General features: G+C 44.6%; 2 protein-coding genes across 2 annotated transcripts; both read right to left on the bottom strand.

The window, feature by feature from the left end:
• Window positions 1-4792: 4792 nt before the first annotated feature.
• Window positions 4793-8078, bottom strand: LOC148839154 (interleukin-1 beta-like). Its single transcript, XM_088926875.1, has 7 exons — window positions 7996-8078; window positions 7471-7522; window positions 7006-7048; window positions 6459-6678; window positions 5887-6060; window positions 5502-5638; window positions 4793-5117 (listed from the first exon to the last, which is right to left on the bottom strand). Exons 2-7 carry the CDS (start codon window positions 7512-7514, stop codon window positions 4896-4898), a joined length of 840 nt encoding a protein of 279 aa, XP_088783001.1. The 5' UTR covers window positions 7515-7522; window positions 7996-8078; the 3' UTR covers window positions 4793-4895.
• A 4000-nt stretch (window positions 8079-12078) lies between these two features.
• Window positions 12079-15603, bottom strand: LOC148839153 (interleukin-1 beta-like). Its single transcript, XM_088926861.1, has 7 exons — window positions 15549-15603; window positions 15137-15188; window positions 14672-14714; window positions 14124-14343; window positions 13554-13727; window positions 13169-13305; window positions 12079-12784 (listed from the first exon to the last, which is right to left on the bottom strand). Exons 2-7 carry the CDS (start codon window positions 15178-15180, stop codon window positions 12563-12565), a joined length of 840 nt encoding a protein of 279 aa, XP_088782987.1. The 5' UTR covers window positions 15181-15188; window positions 15549-15603; the 3' UTR covers window positions 12079-12562.
• Between the last annotated feature and the right edge of the window lie 12026 nt (window positions 15604-27629).

Raw genomic sequence — 27629 nt, 5'->3', positions numbered from 1 at the left:
TGTATTTACGCTCTGTGACTCTCAGGCCACAATTTCCCAGAGGCTGGAAAATGAGCTTGAAACATTGGGATTCACACCTAAGCTGGCCGCGCTGCTCTCTGTACTTGGTACATACTGAGACACTGGGACCCCCAGCCCGAGACCTGCTGGTGAGCACTGGGGCCGGCCAGCCCTCACTGCTGCTTGACCATGAAGCTGGTGATGCGGTCGTTGGGGTGCAGGTGGCACATGGCCACTGGGCAGGGCTCCTCAATGGCCGTGCTGATGTACCAGCCGGGGCAGTTGACCGACTCGAAGGTGGAGGACGAGACGCCGCTGTCCGTCTTGTAGAAGAGGAAGCGGGCCGCGGTGCTGCCGGAGCGGATGCGTCTCAGGTCCTCTTTGTCGGGGATCTCACATCCAGGTACTGACCAGGCTCAACCCTGCTGAGCTTCAATGGGTAACCAGTAGAGAGCTGCAAGGTGATATGGCCGCTGGCATTACATACAATATACTGTAAACATCTAATACACACATATTATACAAAATAGTATGCGCTTTCAATCAGCAGAAACATCGCAAGATTAGTGAATTCACGGAAAACCAGACAGACAGACCAATGAGGATCTGACTCTCTATGTTTCTTTAAAGTTTTGTTTGCTTCTCGACCAGGGTTTTTTTTTATCAGTTCAACTCAGAGTAAATAAAATAGCCCGACACTCAGTCTGTATGCAATTTTATACACATTCACACTTCACACTCACGGCACACTGTTTTGGATAGAATACTCGGTCTTCAGCAGAGAATTAGTGCACGGTCATCAGTTTTTCTGTTTAAACTTGGGACAAAAATCGTGCTCTTGTGGTGGTTTTTCACAAGGAAGTGAAGAAATATGCTATTTCCTTCCAAAGATTTGGAAAGCGTACAGTATATAATATTCGCCAGTGTTTCTGCGTTGCAAAACAAACTTTCCCTGATTTTGCTTGTTTTGAAGTTTTAATAACAAAAGGAAGTTGATCATCGCCGCAATTTGTGGTGGAAGTTTTATAAATTTGACTAAAAGTCATTGAAAACTCCTCACCCTTGGCCAGGATATCTTGTCCCCAATGTCACTGAGGTTTAGACGCGTTCATGGTTGAATAATAAGACACGACGTCGTTATTTAAGATTTTTGAACTATCCATATGTACTGTTATAGAAAGCGTTGAGGTTATTAAAATTGGTCCGGATTAAGTTTGATTAATTTGTGTTAATAACGCCTCTAACGGGTCTTGTGTGTAAACTACTTTATGGGCTCATTTGCATTAGAGAGACCCACTCGTCAGTGACTATAGGGCTGTAATGTACTGCTCTTAGATACAGTCTTACAGGTTAAAGAAATGACGCTCCAAAATGTTCATAGGTATCATCCTGTTCAAAAAGCACTTCAGCTCGAGATCCAAACATGAACAAGGTGATTTATGTGTGTTCTGTAGGTCTGCTCTGGGAAAGAAACTCGGACAGATTTCTCTCTTACTGTACATGTATAAATATAAAACTGTTTTGGGAAGACTTGAAAAACTTCATCTTTAAGTGTATCGATGTGAATGTCAGGTTTAAGGAGTTTGATGTGATGTTTAGCTTTGCAAGGTGTAATATGGAAAAGGGGCATGTATTTATAATCTGTTATTAATAAAGGCTTGATCTCACAATCCGTACATCAAAATGGGCCACTGCTACTCCCTCTTTTACGATATGTGAGATGGATGTGCAAGATTACATGAATTCCATTGAGAACATGAAAAATAAGAAGGTAAAAGGCACAACTGACATACTGCACATACAATATTTAATTTGATGTGTCCGGATTTGTAATTATCTGTAGCAACATTTTGTTGAGTCTTTTTTGTTCACCTTTCTGTTTGAAAAACTGTTTCTCCTTTGCCTGTAACATCTGATGTTCAATAAAAGTAAAAAATGTACTGCTCTCTCAGTAACACTGTCTGCTGGCAGTGAATTGTTTCGGGTTCCTAAGTATCTAGTTTAAAGAGGGAATACATAACAGCAAATGTTTGATGCTCTGTACTTTTGCAATAATCCGATATGTAGAGAAAATATGTTTCTTGGGTTTCTAGCACAGCTCTATGTGAGAGCATAAGAAAAGTGTCACGGACGTCCAAAGGGACTAACCGTGGGGAGCAGGAGAGCGGAAAAAGACCCATATGCGTAGCGGCGAGATGGGAAAAAGGCCCGGGCTCATTAGTGCAAAGAGTTCAGGAATGCCGTATAGAAACCTATGCCCTCAGGGAGCGGACGTGGGGGACAGGACAGAGAAGGAGCGCCCTCTGGCTGCAGAGGGCGTGACAAAAAGCCTGCTAACTGGGGTGGGGAGATCTTGTTTGCTAGAAGTTCAGCAGCTCAGTGCAGATAAAATGTCATCCAGCTGTTTCTTAAAGATGCCCAGAGGTTGGGCCTCTCTCTGGAGGCGGAGCACAGCTGTATTGTCAATTGGATGTATCAGGAAATTCTAGTCGCAAACAGCACAAGAGAGAGAGCACATGCACTGGCAAGCTGTTCAGCACACGTGACTTGATTAGTTGATCTGGAGGTCTCATTCAGCCGTTCCTTGAAAGAAACCAGCATGGCAGCTTCGTAAACACTCGTTCCACATTCCCGCATTCCTGTGTCTGACGCGTAGTATTTTACACAGAAAAACGGTCAATTACATGTCCTCTGTTTTACTCACTGTTTGGAAAATTCAGAGTAAGAGAACATTCGTTTGAAATTCAGCATTGACTGCATTCAAGCTTGTGGGTCATGGATGGAAATAAGCTTGAATAATGAATTCAAAATTCCTGGATCTACCCATCCTGGTGAAAAAGATACCTGGGTACCACGGTCCTGACTCTCAGTGGTCATTAATGATTCCCGGGCATTTGTCGAGAAGAGTAGGGAGTTATCCCGGTGTCCGGGCCAAATTTCCCTCCTTGGCTTGTACTGTGGCCTCCAGATTGTCCCCCTGTATGATTGGCTTGCACTTGCCCTGTGATGGACTGGCCCCCTGTCCAGGGTGTACCCCGCCTTGTGCTCATTGCTTGCCAGGTAGGCTCCGGCTTCCCGCGACACCGTATGGTAGAAAGCAGTTTGGCAAATGACATGATATCCTACATGTGAACTGGAATATGAAAAAAAAGCTTCTAAATCATTTCAGCTTCTTAAAGAGCAAAACATAGCTGCTGATCTTACATTGAAATGCAAAGCAAAATAATATCCTCACGTAATCTTTTTATGTCCATGGGCAATCTTACGAGATACCCTTAAACAATGGTCAATCACATGCTGTCTGTTTTATTGAGCTTTTGAAAACATCATTTGAAATTCTGCACTATCAGCAATCCAGCTTATGGGTTATGGATCTACCCTGCAACTCACCACTGGCAACCCACTGAAGCTAAGCGGGTGTGAGCCTTGTCAGTACCTGGATGGGAAACCTCCTGGGAAAAACTAAGGTTGCTGCTGGAAGAGGTGTTAGTGGGGCCAGCAGGGGACGCTCACCCTGTGATCCATGTGGGTTCTAATGCCCCAGTATAGTGACGGGGACACTATACTGTAAACAGGTGCCCTCCTTTGGATGAGATGTAAAACTGAGGTCCTGACTCTCTGTGGTCATTAAAAATCCCAGGGTGTTTCTCGAAAAGAGTAGGGGTGTTACCCCGGCGTCCTGGCCAAATTTCCCATTGGTACTTACCAATCATGGCCTCCTAATAATCCCCCTTGATGAATTGGCTTCATTACTCTGCTCTCCTCCCCACTGATAGCTGATGTGTGGGGAGCGTTCTGGCGAACTATGGATGCCGTCGCATCATTCAGGTGGGGCTGCACATTGATGGTGGTGGAGGGGAGTCCCCATTACATGTAAAGCGCTTTAAGTGGACTGTCCAGAAAAGCGCTATATAAGTGTAAGCAATTATTATTATTATTAAATAAAGCTACATCAGTGAACAAAAAGTTCTTCTACTTTACATTATTGCCTGCCTTTCATTCATATCAAAGCAAAGACTCGTGAGCTCTGCGCACGTACTAAACCCCAGAACTCTGATCATCTGCGGCCTTGCTCCTGCTGAAACACTCTCCATTCATTCAGGACGGGCCTGGAGCTGTACTGGTGGATCGGCTGGATGTGGTGAATCTCTGGCCCGCCACTGCTCCGGGACTCGACTCCAAACGGGCCGGAACAAGGACACAGGAAGGAGCGTGGTGGGTCCAGAAGAGGAAGAGTGAGCTGAGCCCAGAGGCGCAGGGTGCGAGAGAGTGTGGAAAGAGGCGAGTGAAATAGAGACCGCTGGGAAGAAAGACTCGTATCCACAAACAGCTTCAGAGAAACCATCAACAAGAGCCGAGCACTGAAATGCTGAAGACATTTATTCAAGTGCAACAATATACAACAGCCATCCCATAAATAATCCCATCCAGCTTAATGTATAAAAACAACAGCAAATGTATAAATAAAACTTAAATACTTAAATATGAAGGTGTGCACCTCAGCCCTGAATTGTGAAGCAATGTAAACATTAGTTTCAGACAGTAGATGTTCTGCAGTGTGAACAAACGTTACAGCAGCCAATACAACTCAATTAACACATTGAAATAAATAAAAATAAATAGAGAACTTCACTGAGACACAATATAAATATCTGTACAAACACTAAAGTTACAGTTTAATTCAATATGAATACTTCATTGCTTTTGAACAAGCACACATTATGTATTTACGCTCTGTGACTCTCAGGCCACAATTTCCCAGAGGCTGGAAAATGAGCTTGAAACTTTGGGATTCACACCTAAGCTGGCCGCGCTGCTCTCTGTACTTGGTACATACTGAGACACTGGGACCCCCAGCCCGAGACCTGCTGGTGAGCACTGGGGCCGGCCAGCCCTCACTGCTGCTTGACCATGAAGCTGGTGATGCGGTCGTTGGGGTGCAGGTGGCACATGGCCACTGGGCAGGGCTCCTCAATGGCCGTGCTGATGTACCAGCCGGGGCAGTTGACCGACTCGAAGGTGGAGGACGAGACGCCGCTGTCCGTCTTGTAGAAGAGGAAGCGGGCCGCGGTGCTGCCGGAGCGGATGCTTCTCAGGTCCTCTTTGTCGGGGATCTCCTGAGGGGGGCGACAGCGAGAGCAGCAGTCAGAGCTGAGCGCCGGTAAGTGTGGATTGACGGGCAGCTGGTGCACAAGCCTCACGGGAGAGAATACCAGAGGACCAGCACACACAGAGCCCTGCCATCGCTTGACACTAATGTGCACCTTCACACACAGCACTAGGAGATCTCTCCAGCAGACAGGTGACAGCTGATGCTCATGGCAACTGTCTTATTGAGGCAGAAGTCAAAGCCGAGTTGCTTGGAGCTGCTGCACAATCCTGCCGCTGCTTACAGACATGCAGAGAGATGCCAGTGTGAAGACAAGGAGCGAAACCTTCCGATTTCGACAGCGCTTTGAGAGAGGAAGAGAAGAAGCCGGCCGCAGCGAGAGAGCTCCTACCTCAATCTGCAGGATGGGTTTGCCCTCGGACTCGGAGCAGGACAGGTACAGGTTGCGGCCCCCGATGCCCAGGGCCACTGGCTGGGACTGAGAGGAGACTGGAGGCAGCGAGACGTATGTGGACAGGTTCAGCCACACTGCGGGCACACAAGGAGAGAGCACGTCAGTCCTGCGATACCGCGCAATCTGTGCTCTAATTCTAGTCACTTCTTGTGTGTAGGACCTTGTCATCACGGATACAGAGGGTCTTTCCAACAGGACACTGATGATGTGGTGTGAACAGTCCTGCCCTGAAGAGCTGTCCTGTGTCTGCAGGGCTGAGAAGCACTGGACCTGAAGGGCCTGGCCAGCTGTCCTGAGGAGGAGGCCAGTCGCAGGGACTCACCTTTCTTGGAGGAGCTGGGGCCTTGCACAGTGATGGCCAGCAGCTCAGCAGCTCCGTTGGGGAGCTCGTTCAGCTTCCAGCTCTTGTTGTGCTGATCGGCGATGCTGTGTGCCAGGTCCTGGGTCCGGCGTGTGAAGGTGGGGTTGAACTGGTACTGCTGGTCAAAGCAGACCTCTGTGGGACAGAGACACAAGAGCTCAGGTCAGTGAGTAAAGTGGGGTACATCCTGGACGGGATGCCAGTCCCTCGCAGGGCACACAGACAGACATGCACACCCTCACACCAGGCCAATGAAACTGCCAGTATGTCTCGAGACTGTGGGAGGAAACCCACACAAACATGGGGAGAACATACAAACTCCACACAGATGGCACCCCAGGTCCAGAATTGAGCCCAGGGCTCCAGAGCTGTGAGGCAGCAACGCTGACCACTGCACCACTATGCTGCCCTCAGGTATTTCTGAATCAAACATCTTTGCCAGTAAACTACAACATCAGCCTAATCAGGATGTTGTCTGTTCCTCCTCAGACACAGCAGAGTGGGGAAAGACCGGCTGTGTAGGAGCCTCCTACCTTCCACCAGCTGCTCTATCACAAAGTGGAACAGGGTGTCCCCAGTGAACTCTGTCCCCAGCGGCTTCTCCTGCACCTTCTTCATCCTCTCCAGGGCGACGATGAGTGTGGCGGCTTGGCGAAAGCTGTGCAGAGGGTGAGACTCCACCTCCAGCTCCAGCCCAGGGCTGAGGAGGCAGCGCCTTCTGGGCAAGAAGGTGTCATCCTTCAGGCCGTGATTCTGGCGGACAGGGGAGCAAACGCACAGTCAGCGACCAGGAAACCGCTGCGTGTGTGTTGGCAGCGGTTACTAGACTCCCGGGCTCCGTCTGGACTAATTCGGCTCCAGTGTACAGCTGCCGCTAATAGACACCGGAGTAAGACTTTACTTGTCTGCAGAAACGCGTCAGCCGCTACATATATAAATGACTCTGTGCGCACACACAGCTATGCAGCAATTACTATCTTTGCCACTTGTTCCAAATAGTCGATGAAGTTCGCTACTCCTCTCGTCTACATGCGTCATCGGTTCATTTCTTCCCTGTGAGAAAAACATGCAGCGCCTCACCTTGGCCGTTAGAGGGCAGTCTACCTCCGTCATGTCGGGATCACTGCAAGGAACAGAGTTTCGTGATGAATTACAACAGACCCACAGAAGAAAACGTGACAATCTTCATAGCTACCGTCTGGTTTTGAAAAAATCATTGTTTAAAATTCATATGAAGGTTCACTTTTGTTTGAGCCTCATGCCTTTTCAACAGTCCTGTGCTACTTTCTTACAGACAGTAGATAGCAAACGCTTAATAATCCTGGTTACATAATAAACTGTTTTAGTCATTACAAAGTGAGCATCTCAAGGCTTCAGGTGTCACATGAATATAACTACTTTTATTATCACACTTTAAAACACTCAAGATCACAGCTGGTTCTGCACGGTTTTGTTCTTTTCCTATGAAAGCGGAGGTGAGTCTCCACTCAGACGGAGCTCAGTGCTGTAGGTTCCCGGCGCCAGGTGTGCGATCAATCCCCTCACCTTTCTAAAGCCAAGGATAAGTCGAACTCGATGTCACACATCATGTTTGCGCCTAGAACACAAGAAAAAACACATTGACATGTCAAATATTCCCATTCCCATAATCTTTAAACATACACATCGCATATATATTGTAATTCCGTAAAAAAGTACATTTCAAATTATATTTGTCTACATTTACACAAATGTATGACACATCAGCCAGTAACTAAAAAAGATCAAAACTGCAGTGATTTCCTTATTTCATGAACTCGTTCCAACCCAATATTTCTAGAATTATAAAAAACACAACAACCCGCGATTCGGCATCCTCAAGTAAAGTCGCGCAATCGAGTAGTTGAATTGTTTCTGCTCAAGAGCTTTTCCAAAAGCGCCGCAGCGCCACCATTTCTGCCCTGCGAACTGACAGCGGATCTTTCACACTAACATACAAATAACAAATATTCCATTAAACCCAATTACCCGACTTCAGCTCTGCGATTCTACCCCTATGCCCGAATCAGAGGAATGTCTCTTTGCCGGTACCTGAGGTTGTCTTCCAGCGGCAAAGTCAACTCCGTGTCGGTCAGCTCAGACACTCGGGATCTGACCAGCGCACCGCAGATCCGCCTGTTTATACCCGCGGCTCTAGGAAAATGGGGGTTTCCGCTCCCGAAAGCGGAAGAAAACGAAATTCGACTGTCGAAATTCTGTAATTAGCCATAAACACTGGATTGTACACGAGAGTTGAAATTATTGAAACAATCGAAATTGCTTTTATGATACAATAAAGCTGCGAAATTATTTTACACTTCGTTTTTATTTTGTTCCCCTTGTACATGTTGGTTTAAGAGCTTCCTACTATCGGTGTCTGAGATATTTTTAAACTGTGTCTTTTGCAGGGCATCTCTCGGTTCTCAGCTCTGCTGTGGCATGGAGAGGCAATACGAAGCATGGAGTTCTTAATAGCGCGGGATATATGGATGAAATTAGTAAAATACTATCAATGTCAGCTGGCAGACTGACAGAGTTTCCATTCTGGGTTTCAGAATTGTACTACATATGATATCATTTACCAAACCGCTTTATGCCGTACGGTGTCGCGGGAAGCCGGAGCCGACCCGGCAAGCAACGAGCGCAAGGCAGGGTACACGCAGGGCAATCATGATACATGGGGACAATTTGGAGGCCACGGTAAAGGCCGAGGGGGGGAGTTTGGCCCGTACACCGGGATAACTCCCTACTCTTCTCGAGAAAAGTCCGGGTATCTTTAATGACAACTGAGAGTCAGGACCCCGCTTTAACGTCTCATCCGAAAGACGGCGCCCACTACAGTATAGTGCCCCGCCACATGGACTGCAGGGTGAGCGCCCCCCGCTGGTCCCACTAACACCTCTTCCAGCAGCAACCACAGCTTCCGAGGAGGTCTCACATCCAGGTACTGACCAGGCTCAACCCTGCTGAGCTTCAATGGGTAACCAGTAGAGAGCTGCAAGGTGATATGGCCGCTGGCATTACATACAATATACTGTAAACATCTAATACACACATATTATACAAAATAGTATGCGCTTTCAATCAGCAGAAACATCGCAAGATTTGTGAATTCACGGAAAACCAGACAGACAGACCAATGAGGATCTGACTCTCTATGTTTCTTTAAAGTTTTGTTTGCTTCTCGACCAGGGTTTTTTTTTATCAGTTCAACTCAGAGTAAATAAAATAGCCCGACACTCAGTCTGTATGCGATTTTATACACATTCACACTTCACACTCACGGCACACTGTTTTGGATAGAATACTCGGTCTTCAGCAGAGAATTAGTGCACGGTCATCAGTTTTCCTGTTTAAACTTGGGACAAAAATCGTGCTCTTGTGGTGGTTTTTCACAAGGAAGTGAAGAAATATGCTATTTCCTTCCAAAGATTTGGAAAGCGTACAGTATATAATATTCGCCAGTGTTTCTGCGTTGCAAAACAAACTTTCCCTGATTTTGCTTGTTTTGAAGTTTTAATAACAAAAGGAAGTTGATCATCGCCGCAATTTGTGGTGGAAGTTTTATAAATTTGACTAAAAGTCATTGAAAACTCCTCACCCTTTAGACTCGTTCATGGTTGCATAATAAGACACGACGTCGTTATTTAAGATTTTTGAACTATCCATATGTACTGTTATAGAAAGCGTTGAGGTTATTAAAATTGGTCCGGATTAAGTTTGATTAATTTGTGTTCATAACGCCTCTAACGGGTCTTGTGTGTAAACTACTATATGGGCTCATTTGCATTAGAGAGACCCACTCGTCAGTGACTATAGGGCTGTAATGTACTGCTCTTAGATACAGTCTTACAGGTTAAAGAAATGACGCTCCAAAATGTTCATAGGTATCATCCTGTTCAAAAAGCACTTCAGCTCGAGATCCAAACATGAACAAGGTGATTTATGTGTGTTCTGTAGGTCTGCTCTGGGAAAGAAACTCGGACAGATTTATCTCTTACTGTACATGTATAAATATAAAACTGTTTTGGGAAGACTTGAAAAACTTCATCTTTAAGTGTATCGATGTGAATGTCAGGTTTAAGGAGTTTGATGTGATGTTTAGCTTTGCAAGGTGTAATATGGAAAAGGGGCATGTATATATAATCTGTTATTAATAAAGGCTTGATCTCACAATCCGTACATCAAAATGGGCCACTGCTACTCCCTCTTTTACGATATGTGAGATGGATGTGCAAGATTACATGAATTCCATTGAGAACATGAAAAATAAGAAGGTAAAAGGCACAACTGACATACTGCACATACAATATTTAATTTGATGTGTCCGGATTTGTAATTATCTGTAGCAACATTTTGTTGAGTCTTTTTTGTTCACCTTTCTGATTGAAAAACTCTTTCTCCTTTGCCTGTAACATCTGATGTTCAATAAAAGTAAAAAACGTACTGCTCTCTCAGTAACACTGTCTGCTGGCAGTGAATTGGTTTGGGGTTCCTAAGTATCTAGTTTAAAGAGGGAATACATAACAGCAAATGTTTGATGCTCTGTACTTTTGCAATAATCCGATATGTAGAGAAAATATGTTTCTTTGGTTTCTGACACAGCTCTATGTGAGAGCATAAGAAAGGCCTGGTAACGGGGATGGGGAGATCTTGTTTGCTAGACGTTCAGCAGCTCAGTGCAGATAAAATGTCATCCAGCTGTTTCTTAAAGGTGCCCAGAGGTTGGGCCTCACTCTGGAGACGGAGCACAGCTGTATTGTCAATTGGATGTATCATGGAATTCCAGTCGCAAACAGAACAAGAGAGAGAGCACATGCACTGGCAAGCTGTTCAGCACACGTGACTTGATTAGTTGATCTGGAGGTCTCATTCAGCCGTTCCTTGAAAGAAACCAGCATGGCAGCTTCGTAAACACTCGTTCCACATTCGTGCATTCCTGTGTCTGACGCGTAGTATTTTACACAGAAAAACGGTCAATTACATGTCCTCTGTTTTACTCATCGTTTGGAAAATTCAGAGTAAGAGAACATTCGTTTGAAATTCAGCATTGACTGCATTCAAGCTTGTGGGTCATGGATGGAAATAAGCTTGAATAATGAATTCAAAATTCCTGGATCTACCCATCCTGGTGAAAAAGATACCTGGGTACCACGGTCCTGACTCTCAGTGGTCATTAATGATTCCCGGGCATTTGTCGAGAAGAGTAGGGAGTTATCCCGGTGTCCGGGCCAAATTTCCCTCCTTGGCTTGTACTGTGGCCTCCAGATTGTCCTCCTGTATGATTGGCTTGCACTTGCCCTGTGATGGACTGGCCCCCTGTCCAGGGTGTACCCCGCCTTGTGCTCATTGCTTGCCAGGTAGGCTTCCCGCGACACCGTATGGTAGAAAGCAGTTTTGCAAATGACATGATATCCTACATGTGAACTGGAATATGAAAAAAAAGCTTCTAAATCATTTCAGCTTCTTAAAGAGCAAAACATAGCTGCTGATCTTACATTGAAATGCAAAGCAAAATAATATCCTCACGTAATCTTTTTATGTCCATGGGCAATCTTACGAGATACACTTAAACAACCACATGCTGTCTGTTTTATAGAGCTTTTGAAAACATCATTTGAAATTCTGCACTGGCAGCAATCCAGCTTATGGGTTATGGATCTAAATAAAGCTACATCAGTGAACAAAAAGTTCTTCTACTTTACATTTTTGCCTGCCTTTCATTCATTTCAAAGCAAAGACTCGTGAACTCTGCGCACGTACTAAACCCCAGAACTCTGATCATCTGCAGCCTTGCTCCTGCTGAAACACTCTCCATTCATTCAGGACGGGCCTGGAGCTGTACTGGTGGATCGGCTGGATGTGGTGAATCTCTGGCCCGCCACTGCTCCGGGACTCGACTCCAAACGGGCCGGAACAAGGACACAGGAAGGAGCGTGGTGGGTCCAGAAGAGGAAGAGTGAGCTGAGCCCAGAGGCGCAGGGTGCGAGAGAGTGTGGAAAGAGGCGAGTGAAATAGAGACTGCTGGGAAGAAAGACTCGTATCCACAAACAGCTTCAGAGAAACCATCAACAAGAGCCGAGCATTGAAATACTGAAGACATTTATTCAAGTGCAACAATATACAACAGCCATCCCATAAATAATTCCATCCAGCTTAATGTATAAAAACAACAGCAAATGTATAAATAAAACTTAAATACTTAAATATGAAGGTGTGCACCTCAGCCCTGAATTGTGAAGCAATGTAAACATTAGTTTCAGACAGTAGATGTTCTGCAGTGTGAACAAACGTTACAGCAGCCAATACAACTCAATTAACACATTGAAATAAATAAAAATAAATAGAGAACTTCACTGAGACACAATATAAATATCTGTACAAACACTAAAGTTACAGTTTAATTCAATATGAATTCTTCATTGCTTTTGAACAAGCACACATTATGTATTTACGCTCTGTGACTCTCAGGCCACAATTTCCCAGAGGCTGGAAAATGAGCTTGAAACTTTGGGATTCACACCTAAGCTGGCCGCGCTGCTCTCTGTACTTGGTACATACTGAGACACTGGGACCCCCAGCCCGAGACCTGCTGGTGAGCACTGGGGCCGGCCAGCCCTCACTGCTGCTTGACCATGAAGCTGGTGATGCGGTCGTTGGGGTGCAGGTGGCACATGGCCACTGGGCAGGGCTCCTCAATGGCCGTGCTGATGTACCAGCCGGGGCAGTTGACCGACTCGAAGGTGGAGGACGAGACGCCGCTGTCCGTCTTGTAGAAGAGGAAGCGGGCCGCGGTGCTGCCGGAGCGGATGCTTCTCAGGTCCTCTTTGTCGGGGATCTCCTGAGGGGGGCGACAGCGAGAGCAGCAGTCAGAGCTGAGCGCCGGTAAGTGTGGATTGACGGGCAGCTGGTGCACAAGCCTCACGGGAGAGAATACCAGAGGACCAGCACACACAGAGCCCTGCCATCGCTTGACACTAATGTGCACCTTCACACACAGCACTAGGAGATCTCTCCAGCAGACAGGTGACAGCTGATGCTCATGGCAACTGTCTTATTGAGGCAGAAGTCAAAGCCGAGTTGCTTGGAGCTGCTGCACAATCCTGCCGCTGCTTACAGACATGCAGAGAGATGCCAGTGTGAAGACAAGGAGCGAAACCTTCCGATTTAGACTGCGCTTTGAGAGAGGAAGAGAAGAAGCCGGCCGCAGCGAGAGAGCTCCTACCTCAATCTGCAGGATGGGTTTGCCCTCGGACTCGGAGCAGGACAGGTACAGGTTGCGGCCCCCGATGCCCAGGGCCACTGGCTGGGACTGAGAGGAGACTGGAGGCAGCGAGACGTATGTGGACAGGTTCAGCCACACTGCGGGCACACAAGGAGAGAGCACGTCAGTCCTGCGATACCGCGCAATCTGTGCTCTAATTCTAGTCACTTCTTGTGTGTAGGACCTTGTCATCACGGATACAGAGGGTCTTTCCAACAGGACACTGATGATGTGGTGTGAACAGTCCTGCCCTGAAGAGCTGTCCTGTGTCTGCAGGGCTGAGAAGCACTGGACCTGAAGGGCCTGGCCAGCTGTCCTGAGGAGGAGGCCAGTCGCAGGGACTCACCTTTCTTGGAGGAGCTGGGGCCTTGCACAGTGATGGCCAGCAGCTCAGCAGCTCCGTTGGGGAGCTCGTTCAGCTTCCAGCTCTTGTTGTGCTGGTCGGCGATGCTGTGTGCCAGGTCCTGGGTCCGGCGTGTGAAGGTGGGGTTGAACTGGTACTGCTGGTCAAAGCAGACCTCTGTGGGACAGAGACACAAGAGCTCAGGTCAGTGAGAAAGTGGGGTGCATCCTGGACGGGATGCCAGTCCCTCACAGGGCACACAGACAGACATGCACACCCTCACACCAGGCCAATGAAACTGCCAGTATGTTTCGAGACTGTGGGAGGAAACCCACACAAACATGGGGAGAACATACAAACTCCACACAGATGGCACCCCAGGTCCAGAATTGAGCCCAGGCTCCAGAGCTGTGAGGCAGCAACGCTGACCACTGCACCACTATGCTGCCCTCAAGTATTTCTGAATCAAACATCTTTGCCAGTAAACTGCAGCATCAGCCTAATCAGGATGTTGTCTGTTCCTCCTCAGACACAGCAGAGTGGGGAAAGACTGGCTGTGTAGGAGCCTCCTACCTTCCACCAGCTGCTCTATCACAAAGTGGAACAGGGTGTCCCCAGTGAACTCTGTCCCCATCGGCTTCTCCTGCACCTTCTTCATCCTCTCCAGGGCGACGATGAGTGTGGCGGCGTGGCGAAAGCTGTGCAGAGGGTGAGACTCCACCTCCAGCTCCAGCCCAGGGCTGAGGAGGCAGCGCCTTCTGGGCAAGAAGGTGTCATCCTTCAGGCCGTGATTCTGGAGGACAGGGGAGCAAACGCACAGTCAGCGACCAGGAAACCGCTGCGTGTGTGTGGGCAGCGGTTACTAGACTCCCGGGCTCCGTCTGGACTAATTCGGCTCCAGTGTACAACTGCCGCTAATAGACACCGGAGTAAGACTTTACTTGTCTGCAGAAACGCGTCAGCCGCTACAGTATATAAATGACTCTGTGCGCACACACAGCGATGCAGCAATTACTATCTTTGCCACTTGTTCCAAATACTCGATGAAGTTCGCTACTCCTCTCGTCTACATGCGTCATCGGTTCATTTCTTCCCTGTGAGAAAAACATGCAGCGCCTCACCTTGGCCGTTAGAGGGCAGTCTACCTCCGTCATGTCGGGATCACTGCAAGGAACAGAGTTTCGTGATGAATTACAACAGACCCACAGAAGAAAACGTGACAATCTTCATAGCTACCGTCTGGTTTTGAAAAAATCATTGTTTAAAATTCATATGAAGGTTCACTTTTGTTTGAGCCTCATGCCTTTTCAACAGTCCTGTGCTACTTTCTTACAGACAGTAGATAGCAAACGCATAATAATCCTGGTTACATAATATACTGTTTTAGTCATTACAAAGTGAGCATCTCAAGGCTTCAGGTGTCACATGAATATAACTACTTTTATTATCACACTTTAAAACACTCAAGATCACAGCTGGTTCTGCACGGTTTTGTTCTTTTCCTATGAAAGCGGCGGTGAGTCTCCACTCAGACGGAGCTCAGTGCTGTAGGTTCCCGGCGCCAGGTGTGCGATCAATCCCCTCACCTTTCTAAAGCCAAGGATAAGTCGAACTCGATGTCACACATCATGTTTGCGCCTAGAACACAAGAAAAAACACATTGACATGTCAAATATTCTAGTAAACGTCTTATATAATACATACAACTAACAAGTAAAAATTGCAGCAACTCAAACCGACACAATATTTCTAGAAGTCTAAAAAAAAATACAACAACCAGCATTCCGTTGTCACCGAGCAAAGTCGCGCAAACAAGTCATTGAAGTGGTCCTGCAGGAGAGCTTTTCCTAAGCGCCGCAGCTCCATCATTCGTACCCGGCGAACGAAATCACCTGACAGCGGATCTTTCACATTAACATACAGATAACAAACACGTCTTATTCATCTCTGCGGTTCTACCCCTATGCCCGAATAAGTAGAATGTCTCTTTGCCTGTACCTGAGGTTGTCTTCCAGCGGCAAAGTCAAGTCTGTGTTGCTGATCTTCGCTTCAGTCCGTCTGTATTGACAAGCGCTCTGCAGAACAACCCATTTATAGCCCTCGTGCGACAGGAAGCGGGATTTCCCTCAGATAGCTCACGCTACAGGGAAATGAATCCACGTAAAATCTGGATTTACCAAATAAAAAAAATATGTTAATCATGCCGTTGAGATTTGTTTAGTCTTGAACAGTGGCTTTTCTTGCTTATCAAGTCAAAATTCACCAGACTCAGAGCGAATAAGCAGCCTCGTGTTTGCCAGCTTTTTAACACGTGTGACATGTTTGCACTATTTTTAAATGTCTTATTTCAATTATCGCCTGTTTTTCATGTTCGATAGTGAATAAATTAATCGTCCAGCATCGAGAATGAGCTATCATCGTTAGTACTGAAACAGCACGACGAACAGCAGTGCAATATCATAAATCATAAATCATAAGATCATAAAGAATGGTTATAAAAAACACACCTAACAAAAGTGACGGCTATAGCATCCATAGGAGTAGAAGGGAGAGGAGTCTTTTCCGCCTGTATAGCTGATTTGGTTACCTTTAGCCACTTAATGAAGGCTCTTTCAGTCTTTTCTTTAGACTTTATTTAAGTCTTTCAATTCTTAAATGAATCCCTTCTAGTCTTCTCTGTTCCAGACTAGAAAAATGTCATTGTTGGATCTTTTTTTAAGAGGGAGGCACAGTGGTACAGTGGCTAGCATTGCTCCCTTGCTGTGCTGGGGCCTCGGGTTCGATTCTGGAGCTGGGGTGTAGTCAGTGTGGAGTTTGCATGTTCTCCCCATGGTCTTGTGGGTTTCCTCTGGGTGCTCTGGTTTCCTCCCCCAGTCCAAAGACATACTGCTCTGTGATGGTGTGAGTGTGCCCTGTGATGGACTGGTATCCTGTCCAGGCTGTATCCTGCCTTTTACCCATTACTTGCCAGGATAGGCTCTGGTGTGACCCTGTACTAGATAAAGCAGGTAGAAAATGGATGATGAACTATGACCCAGTTTATTTCTGAGTGAAGCATGAGGCAGAGAGAGAGGGGACACTCTCAGATACATGGTCAAGCTGGACGGCCAGGCTGTATTGGAGGGACTGCTGGGACTTTAGACACAGTCTTCTGAGGGGTGTGAAACATCACCAGTGCCACTGTGGCCTGCACCCTTCACAACCAGAAGTGCTACTATTATGTGTATTGTAGTCATTGCTATCTGATGCATTGTAGGTAACAACATGATGTGATAAACATAAGAAGAGCTATCAGTTCTGAAATTCTGACTCCAAAGTATGCTATGCTCTTCAAAGCATTTAAAGAAGAATTATTAATGAAAACAAAAACATGACACTCAAACTGCATCACAATCTGAGGGAAAGAAGAAAAAGTCAACAGGAAATCTTATCTGGGGACCATAGATTATTATCCAAGATGATACTTCATGATACATGCTGATACAGCATGGAAAAAGGTGTTTTTTTATTTTAGAAAAATACCTGAGTAAATGTAACTGTGGGCTAATTTACCCTTTTTAAGTTAAACCCATGAAAAAATGGGTTTTTCTGTTGGATATGAACATTTTTTTTAATTCAGGGATGAAGGCATACAAAGCACTCTACTAACAGAATACAGTATGGTAGTAAAGAGGTTAGATACAATGAATTTGTTTTTTTTCTGCATGTTTAACTAGTAAGCAATCTGCTGTAGCTCTGGGATCTTTATTTAGCTGACTAATTCCCTTGGTAATTGTGTGACATTTCTGATCAGCTGGACACTTTGTAGAGTTATCATTCCAGTGTCTAAATATACGTCTGTTTGTGCTAGCGCTCAGAGATATCCATTCTGAGTGCGTCTTTATTCCAACAGGACTTTCGATCAGGGGTCTCTCAGCCCAAGTCCAGCACTTATTAGCCTTTAATTTGTCAGCTTATAAAGAACTGAAACAATTTAACTACGATCAATTAAAGAGGTGGTGTGTTTAATTAATCCATTTAGAGATCATTTGGAATGAAGATCAGAATGTCCTTCATCCTTCAATTACTAGTGTTCCCTTCACTTAAGCATTACTTATCAATCGATTGGTTCCTGATCTTTCAATAACAGGGGACTTCGGCTCACCGGGACCAAGGTTGCAGACCCCTGCTTTACAAGGTGACACAAACGGTTGTGTGTTGCTCCCGTTTAATGATGTAAAAGCGAACTTATGGATATCAGCTTCAGAGTGAGACTTTCAGGAGACAGACTTCCTCTTTGCTCAGTTCTGTGGGTTTCTTTGTAATTCACTTATTGCAAAACCGTCCCAAACTGCGGAGTGTCAGTTTTGTCATTCAGCGGCCTCTGAAGTGGTGGTAAAGGCACTGAGTTCTTGCAGCTAATGAATTGCGTGTTTGTTTAGTTATCCGCCTTATTATGGAACTTTACAACTTAAAAAAGTTTCCATTCCCAAGAAATATTCTTTGGTTTCCACAGGAGAAAACTGCAGGTACCGGCAATCCTTAGATCAGCTGAATGTTGTTTTCAAGGCTGTGTTTTCGGCTGAGTTACCTGTTTCAGGGTAACCTGACACATCTGAACTCTGGCAGGTGATGAAGGAGTACAGCTTTTAGACAAGAACATGTTACAAATAGGGGGTTATGAAAATGGTGAATATCGGAAAATGAGCCACGCTGATTAATCGATAAGTAAATTAAATGATCAACATAATTGCCCAACTTGTAAAGATTTTCCCAATTATATACCCAAACAGTAGGTATCATTGGAGACACCTGAGTTCTTTGTTCTTTGACACAGCTTCGGTGAAAAGAACCCCCCCAAAAAAACCCAGACTGCTACCAAGCATTCAAACTCTCATACTGTATAACACCTACAAAGGCCAAAATAAGAGATAAGGCTGCCTTCTAAACCAAACAGAATATGCTCTACGGCTGTAACCCTGGATGCTAAGAAATTAATGAGAACCTATCTCCCTGTCCTATAAATGCACCCACTAATCAGAAGAGGCTGTTTTTAACCCAGGGATTCTTTACACAGGATATCAAAGTTGGTAACCACAACAGAATAGTAAGGTCTCTTGCCACGTTTCAAATATTTAACTCCAGTAAACCAAAGTAAACATTAAGATGTCTTTGATCACTGAATCTCCCGCCCTTACATCTCAGCAAACATCTCCTTTCTTTGAAGCTCCTGAAACCTGGAAATGCTGACACAGGCCAGGTATAACGCATTATATGGAGATTCTACAAGGCACTTCAACAGTCACTTACAATAGTAACAATAAGAAAAGTTACAAGAGAGAGGGGGCCATTTGGGTGCAGGACCTTCATGTGATAGATAGATAGATACTTTATTGATCCCGTGAGGGAAATTGCAGAAAATTTGATGTGGAACATCCGGTTTGTCTTACAGAGGAAGTGAAATCTACTGTGCTGTTGAAAATAAGATTCCTTGGTAGCCTGAAAGTGTTAACCACTTTTTGGAGGCTTGTTTTGGGAGCTGCAGGCTTAGAGTGGGGCAGGAAAGTAGACACAGGTTTCACAAACCACAGGAAGAGCCGAAGATCTCTGAGGGGAGAGAGCAACGCAATAGGAATGAACATCTTTGCCCTCAGTGGTTTTCCGTTCTTGCTGCGAGGAGTTACCCGTACTGGAAAAGCATTGACTTTGTTCCATTTGGACTTCCTAGGAGTGGGCTCAGGTGGTTTTCCAGGGCTCAGATGGATCTCACCTCACTGAGAGCAAATCCAAAGTATGTGATACCAGCTCGTGGAGCACTTGCATCTGAAAACACAGAGACAAAATATATTGGCTTTAACCTGCACAAGTAAATTCTGAATGAGCGATTTATTAAAATAATCCTTATTAAAAAACATATAATAAGGAACCTGAAACTTATTCACAGTAAACAGGCAGTACTTTACTGCATTCCTGAGAGCTGCTGTGTACGTCACTGATGAGTCAAACTCTCTAAAGGAAGTGACGTCATAAAGTAGTTTTGGCACATGTGGGCCAATTATCTGTCATCATTAAATCGCTTAAACTTGTTTGCCGCCCAAACCAATTTAAATTAGCTGAATGTTTTTCAGTCCCAAGAGCTTTGGTATTTAAATATTTTTCTTTCCAGGTGATATACAGCTCAAATGTATAAAAAGTTAACTTATTGTTATTATTCCCTTATTATTCCACTGTTATCTGTCTGTGTCCCTTATCTGCATTTAACTGGTAGGATCAAAGTCTAAGAGGTCAGGAGTATGAGATAACATGTGAGGAATTTTCACTGGCTTTTGGTCACATTTAAAAATAGTTCAGGTGGGGAGCTGCGTCAGCATGCATAGGCCGCAAGGGAACAAGTAAAGGTTTATTCCATGCTGAAAAGAGAAGAGAAGAAACACAACGTTTTGGCTGTGGAGCCTTCTTCAGGTGTGAAGAAAGGTGTGATTTCAAACATGTCCATCAAGAGTTTTGTGGAGAGGACAAACTTGTTCTCTTACGTTGTTGACAGGAGATTCAGAAGAAGCAGAAAAGATGGAAAGATAGAGACTTATTTTGCAATGCAGCAATCCTAGAAAATTCTTACAGACAGTACAAACCTTTAGAAAGAATCAGTATCACATCGTGTCACTTCCCAAAGAGAAAGTCTTGCACAGAATGAGTGTTACAGTATTGTTCTCTTCTGGTGTCATTTTGTACAAGACCAAATGTAATCGTTGCCAAGAGATATTGGATAAAGTCTATATAACTGGGAAGGGACATTATTATGCTGTTGATTTCAGGACGAAGTGTGGTACTGTTCTCTACAAGTGAACTGTAGTGCTCTGCCAGGATAGTGAGACTGCCTAGAAACAATGTTGGCCAAGTGGAGATTTAGATCAACAGCACTTTTAGGTTGGTGCAGCTCTGAATTTGAAAGGGATGGAGGTGTCTGTGGGAGCCCCATCCGTTAAATATCTCTGACATTTTATTTAGGACTTCAGAAAAAGAAGAAATACTGTATTAATTGAAGACAAATTTGCAGAGAGAAATTATACATTATACATGAAGGCTCATGTAAACGTAGTGTGAGGAGAAACACATTTTAGAGCAAAAGGCCACACCTTCTTGAACAGTTTAAAATCCTAAAACCGAGAGGGAAGACTTGAGCAGGGGACATCTATCAATGCTGGAGTCTTGCCTCTGGGTACTGTAAGGGAACATTGCTTTTAGAAAGCAATATCATTTTTACAAGTTGCTTATGTAAGGGATAACATTTTGAAATGAGTATGAATTTGCATAATTATAACAATAACACTTTGTCCTTATTAGTGAAAGATTGTAACGGTTAAAAATAAATGATTTGTAAACCTGAAATAACTCTGTTCCACCTACAGGTTTTCTGCACTGGGCTGATATGACAGCTCCTCGATTAGGTTAATTGTCTCTTTAAATAGTCTTTTATGGTTAAACCGTCTTGTTTAATCATCTGTTATGGTTAAAATTTCTCTTTAAGAAATGACTCTATGGACGGGGGTTTTCAAACTCTAGGTGCTGGGCTGGAAAAGTCATGATTGAGACACGGGTGAAGCTGAAATGTGTCACTCATGTCTCTGACTTATTGTGAGATTATGCAACGTAGAGCTGACTGAGACAAGATGCTGGTTGGTAACATCTGACACTGTTCCTTTCTAATAAATGAAAAGCAGAGACGTAAGAACCCTTTTAAAAATGCTTGAACTTTGCCATAATCTCTCTTGATTTTCTCCACTCAGTCCAAGTATTTCACTAGGAGTTAAATCCTTTGTATATCTTCCATTCCCTATACACACATACAGATCACACACGGTAGATCTTTGGCCACAGATACTACTTTAATTCTGCCTTCACACTTTGAAGACGATGCTGGGATAGTTCAGTACTTCCAGACCTAAGTGCATCGGAAAAAGAGGGGATTCTCCAATGGATTCCTGCTTAGCAACGGGCAAGCTTACAGTCTTTCACTTGGTGTGAGAACTGGGTTTCAACTGTACAGGAGAGAATTTAGAAGGAAGGTGAATTAGATGTCCTGACAACTAAAGGAAATCTTTAGTGGTCAGTAGGAGAGAAGTCCCAGTGTTGTCCTTGTTGGACCAAGGCTTAGGGAGCTGTGTGCTTTGGAAAGTTTTAACTGAGTGAAGAAGCCTGTATAGTACCAGGGGAGGAAACTGGAGTACACAGAGGAAACCCATGCAAATGCAGGGAGAACAAATACAATCCATGCAGACAGCACCCCAGGAACTGGGCCCAGAACCCCAGCACTGTGAAGCAGCCATGCTCACCACTACACCCACTGTGCTGCCTGGGCTCTACATCTCCAGGACTAATTGATGTCTTTATTGATCTGCCTGCTTGTTTAACGTGTTTGGTCAGTCCTCAGAGTCAGAAATGCTCAAATTCAGGGGGAACGCCTGCTTGCCATTATTTCTTACTACACGGGTCTTACTGGCTCATCCATTGAAAAGCTACCCACCCATGTTATTGAATCTGACACCCCCTGTTCTTTCAGGAAACAGCTGGATCCTTGGCTCAATTAGCTACTCAGTACCAAACAAGCTAGATGAGCCAAATAGCAGCCTCTCATTTGTAACCTCTCTTACATTATTATACCTGTCTTTGGGAAATGAGAGCACGTATGGAACAACTTTTGATTAGTTATAAGGAAGCATGGAATATTTTCAAATAATATGATATAGCTATTCCATTATGATCTAATATGCCACACATTATCCTCTGTCTTATGCACTTTCTGCATTTCTGTAATGGATGAGATAATACTGTTGCATGTGCTGGCTGGTGACTCATGAGAACTCATCCTGCCTAAGCCACTTTGAAATTGTGAAAATATGTCCTGCACTTGAGCAGCAGTCCTCCGAGACAGGTCTTACTGTCTTACCAAGCAGTGAAGCATGCGGGAGTTTTAGTGTGTCACAGTTTACTGTTTCATGATTTCAAACACACGTAACAGGGCCCAACCGCTGCCAAGGTATCAAACAGTAAGAATCAGTGGGTCTAGTTCTTTTTTCATAGCCATAGGGGATATGTAAATACTGTAATCAAACCGTTCGACAGGACAGGGTCTGGGTGAAAAAGATGCAGTGATGGTAAATGCACCAGGAAAGGCTGATGGCAGTGTGAGAAATGTGTGATCGTATGTAGAGAAATGTAGAGATGCATATATGTGTGGAGGGAAATGAAGGCTCTCAGCCTACAGGAGCTGCTCTCCTGAGTTTAAAACTAAACATACTGTAGATGTTTTTCTCTGCACTGCGGTTCCTCCCCTGCCTCTTCTACACAGGAAAGTCGTCTGATGGCGGTTCTGTGAAAAACCTTTGTGGGATTTTTTAAAGGTTCTCTGACCAAAAGGGAAATCAATCTTTTTGGGGGGGCGAAGGGGAGGTGGTAAAGATGTAAAGATATTCGCATGGTTCGGAAAAATAATACAGTGAAGCAATGACGAGAAAAAAAAAGCCCCAGCCAGGTCCGTGGAGAGAGCCCGTCCTGAGGGGGGCTGGAAATATGCACACATCGGAAACAACTCTCTCCAACACATCACAGCTTTTTTTTGTCAAAGTATTTAAGGAAGGCAGAACAACTGTGCCTTCAAATGCCTCATCCAGCAAAGAGAAGGGCCTGGTATGTCACTCATCACACACAGATTAAGGATAAGCTGCTCTCCGTCACGATATAATCAGAAGCCCAGCCCTCTGAGTTTAGCGATTCTGTATTAACCACCATGCACGACCACGGTGGCACAGTTAGCATTGCTGACTTGCAGTGCTGGGGTCCTGGGTTCAATTCCTTGCTCTGTGTGGAGCTTGCATGTTCTCCCTGTGGTCATATAGGCTTTCTCTGGTTTCCTCTCTTATTCCAAAAACACACTAGGGCATATTCCAAAAATATGCTGGTTAATTGGCTTCTGTGCAATGTGCATGTGTGTGTTTACGTGTGCTCTGTGATGGACTCGTGTTCCCCTAGGGTGTACCCTGACTTGTGCCCTTTGCTTGCTGGGTTAGGCTCCGGGCCCCCATGTGACCCTGTGATGGATTAAACAGTTAGAAACTGGATGGATGTATTTACATCTGAGAAACACAAAAGCTTCAGCACCTTGTGCAAAAAACAAGTGAGGCTGAAAAGCAACCTGTAGATGTGTTTGTCTCTAGATCGCCCCAGTAAGATGAATCTGTACATTTTCAATTTTTCTGTTACAGTAATAGAACTAACAAGCCACCTGGTTCATAATGAATAAGAACATCAGTGTGCAAGGAAGGAGGCGATTCTGCCCATGTAGGGGAGGGAGAAAAGAGCAAACAGGATGTTTGATAAGTACTAGAAAGAGTTAATTTAGCTTATGGACTACAACTGGGGTCAGCACATTGCAAAACGCCTCTTGCAGTACAGATCTTTGGGGCAATTTCAGAGAAGAGCGACCAGACATGTCCCCAGGCTTAAAGGAACGTCCTACTTTGACAGGCTAAATGAACTGAATCTTTTTCATCTTGAGCATGGAGGCCTACGGGGGGACCTGACTCAGGTGAGTCAGTGAGGCACTGACAAAGTCAGCCCAGCGGGGGAAACTGTAACCAGAGGACACAGTGGAAAATGAGAAAGGGCTGGTGTTTCACAAAGCATCGTTGGAGTCTGGAACACAACTGTGGGAAGAAACTGGAGCAAACCCACGAGAACATACAAAGACAGAACCACAGTCCCAGAATCGAACCCAGGACCCCTGCATTGCAAGGCAGTAGTGCTACAGTAACCACTGTGCCACTGAACCCTTCTATATTGGGGGTAGATATTTTAGTTTCATTATTTTTAGGGAGTTCTGTTCTGCTGCATTCTAAAAACTGAAATATTGGCTGAAATTAATCAGTGAGGGTCTAGTGAAAATAAAGTCTATTTCATGGATATTTTCCAAGCATCTTGTCCTCTCGCATGCGTTCTGTAAAAAAAATGCGACATTTGAGAGGGCCGGAAAGGAAAATACAACCTGGATGGGATGCCTGTCCATCACAGGGCACGCACACCGACACAAACACAGACACTCACACACTTACGCCAGGGCCAGTTTTCCCAGAAGACAATCAACCTCCCAGTATGCAAAGGGGCAAGTCAAGGCTTATTCCATGCTGAAAACAGAAGGAAACACAACATTTCGGCTGTGGAGCCTTCTCCGGGTGTATGTCTTTGGTCTGTGGGAGAAAACGTACAAGCTCCACACAGATATAGTAAGATTCAATTTATATTGATATTAATTAATTGACTTGGTATGAGATGGGGATCAAACCTTGTACAGTGATTTATGATGTCAAGTAAATTCCAGTGTTTCAGTTCTTACTGTGTGGTGTAAACCAGAGAATTGATTTTGCCAATCCAGACTTTCTGTTCCATTCTCCTTCAGTTTTTTCGTTTGGCCAATTTAATACTAACCAACAAAGCACATAGATTTTTTTGCTGTAATTCATTTTTTTAAAATGTTGAAATAGATCCCTCTGATTTAATCAGCTTTAATATGGTATATATACTTGGTCTTGGTATATTGTATCATAAGGAAAAGAAGGTCATAGTCTGAGGAAATAAAAATGATAAAAAAATGTGAAAAAGTAAGTATCAAGGAAAGGCGAGGAGTCACATCCTGAAAAAGGCAGGGTGAAGGAATGGTGATCCCGCATTGTGGGCACGTTTACTACAAACATCAGTCGATTTCCTGACACTCCCTCCTTCCAAGCCTGCGATCCAGCTACAGTGTGGTCTTTTGTTAAACTGACTCCAACTGGACAAGCCGAGACTCTTCTGTTCCGCGTGCCGAGATCTTCCGCTCTCCCCAAGGGCTGTTTCTCAATCGTCTGCTCCTTTCTCTGGGAACGAGGCATTCCTGAAGTGTAGAAACACGCATTCTTGCACGGCATGTGTGATTGCCATCTGTGGTTTGGACCGTCCCGTGAGAGAGGGAGACCTGTAGTCGCCCAAAGCAAACAAATGGCTCTAAACAAAAAACAAGTGAAGAAGGGACATTTCTGGAGCAGTTTTGGCATGCCCTGGAACAGCAGACGTTTGAAAAAAACACACGAGATGATGAAAGAACTGTACATTAATTCATATTACATGTCTGTCTTCAAATTGTATTAGTCCACACAGTTCATGTGGACCTGCAGTCATTTCTTTAGTGTCATACAATAATGAATTCACTTGGTTTTTGTATTTCTAACAAGCAGGTCACAATGGTGGTTGTGTTGCTTAAGTGTACACACAATATTATGGTCACTTTTGTATTTATCTATTTAACTTTTGTATTTTTTTCCCCAAAGGACAGTGGAGTAATGTGCTAGCAGACTGAAACCTAGTCTAACTAATTGCAAAAACGCTGACTTTGTTTACAGAAACGAGCTGACACTCAGTCTGCGAACTATGGTTTCACATGTGACTTTCTAGAAAAATTCCCAGAGGGGGGAGCTGTGCAGGACAGGATGCTGGCTCATCCGTCAGGTACAGAGCCGCTCGGTGGCGTAGAAGAGATGAAGTGGAGCAGGGTGATCTGTTGTGTGAGAACGTCATGTTCCTGGATCTCCCTGTGTCGTCATCTGGGGCAGCAGAACCCCGTACGGGTTTCGGAGCTAGAAGCCAGAGGCCGATGCTTCTAACTGCATGTGAGGCAATAAGGAAGCAGAGAAATTCTTTGGTGTTGCAATCCATCCTCTCTCTTCCTGACAGCTGTGTGCAAACATGATGGGAATTACTGACCTGCGGTAGGGATTCAGCTGTGAGAGTACTCTGCAGCTGCTTCACATACGGCATAATGTTGGAACAGTGTGCACACATACATTGGTTAAACTAACTTTTATATACGTGCTCATTTTAGTCAGTTGAATAAATACACAGCCATGGAGTATTTCATTACACGTTTCTGTAAACTGATTGCAAAGTGACTGATGTTTCAGTATCTCGTAAGATTTGTCCGTATCTTGATCATGACAAAATATTGCAATTTGGTCAGAAAGAGATATTTTTCAGTATGATTTTACAAAGGGATCTGGTCAATTCCCAAAATATGAGAATTGAGCTGCCAATAAGAGCTTTGGCAAAGAAATCAAGTAAAAAAAATATGGGAAAGCATTTATTGTGCTATGAGAATATAGCTATTATATAATCTACATTAATGTATTGTGTACATTTGCCTCTCTAACATGATTTTGCTGTTGCTTATTATACCACTGTTGGCCTTTGCGTGACTCATACCTTGGAAGCAAGTATGCATTCCATTATTACTGTTTCTGTATGACTACTAGATTCATAATAATAAGGATTAATAAAATAATACAACAATATACTATATATATATATTCCTGAGTAATAAATAGTTGTCTCTAATGTACAACAACAACATCAATAATAATAATAATAATAATAATAATAATGAAGCCACAAAGGTGCCAAGTACAGATCTAGCTTCCTAGCAGCTGACTTGAAGAGTTTATTCTCTGTACTGGAGACTAGAAGGGAAACATCATCAATGTCTCTGCCAGCCTGTCCTTTATTCTGCATTTCTGCTTGCTGTCAGTCCTGGCACTGGATGGCTTGCTGCTGTTTGACTGGCCAAGTGCTGGGAGTCTCCACCCAGGATGTGGCACGGGATTTTTCCTGGGATCAGGTTACACAGCTCTGAGATCCGAGTTGTTTGAGACAACAGGATTTTCCCACACTGGGGCATGGCCCTGACACCTGGTTGGTAGAGCAGCGACATTGCATCACCTGAATAGCTTTAAGATTCTTATTGTCCCTGTATAAGCCTCTCAGTTAATAATTTCCGTGTGCTGACATTTCTCACTTCTGTGGCTTCTGTTAAGCAAGGCCTGCTTCCTGGGCCCAGTCTGACCTGGCAACCGGTTCTGCCTTGCAAAGTCAATCTGAGTCAGTGCTGCCAGCCAACTGGTTACATCAGGAAATGTGTTCTTGCTTGTGTTGCTCCGGCTTTTCGTTTTTCTCTATTAATATCTGTGTTTATACTGCGACACCGATTAACTCCCGAAACGTGAGACCAATTGACTCAAC

This window comes from Atractosteus spatula, chromosome 2 (genome assembly GCF_055471065.1).
Source record: "Atractosteus spatula isolate fAtrSpa1 chromosome 2, fAtrSpa1.hap1, whole genome shotgun sequence".
Taxonomy (NCBI): domain Eukaryota; kingdom Metazoa; phylum Chordata; class Actinopteri; order Semionotiformes; family Lepisosteidae; genus Atractosteus; species Atractosteus spatula.
This window is presented reverse-complemented; position numbering and strand designations above follow the sequence as displayed.

Coding starts and splice junctions, on each gene's coding strand:
- LOC148839154 (XM_088926875.1), bottom strand. CDS start 7,514: ATGATGTGTGACATCGAGTTCGACTTATCCTTGGCTTTAGAAAG. Junction 6,679..7,005: donor ACTGCCCTCTAACGGCCAAG/GTGAGGCGCTGC, acceptor CCTGTCCGCCAG/AATCACGGCCTGAAGGATGA. Junction 5,639..5,886: donor CCCCAGCTCCTCCAAGAAAG/GTGAGTCCCTGC, acceptor GTGTGCCCGCAG/TGTGGCTGAACCTGTCCACA.
- LOC148839153 (XM_088926861.1), bottom strand. CDS start 15,180: ATGATGTGTGACATCGAGTTCGACTTATCCTTGGCTTTAGAAAG. Junction 14,344..14,671: donor ACTGCCCTCTAACGGCCAAG/GTGAGGCGCTGC, acceptor CCTGTCCTCCAG/AATCACGGCCTGAAGGATGA. Junction 13,728..14,123: donor GATAGAGCAGCTGGTGGAAG/GTAGGAGGCTCC, acceptor TCTGTCCCACAG/AGGTCTGCTTTGACCAGCAG.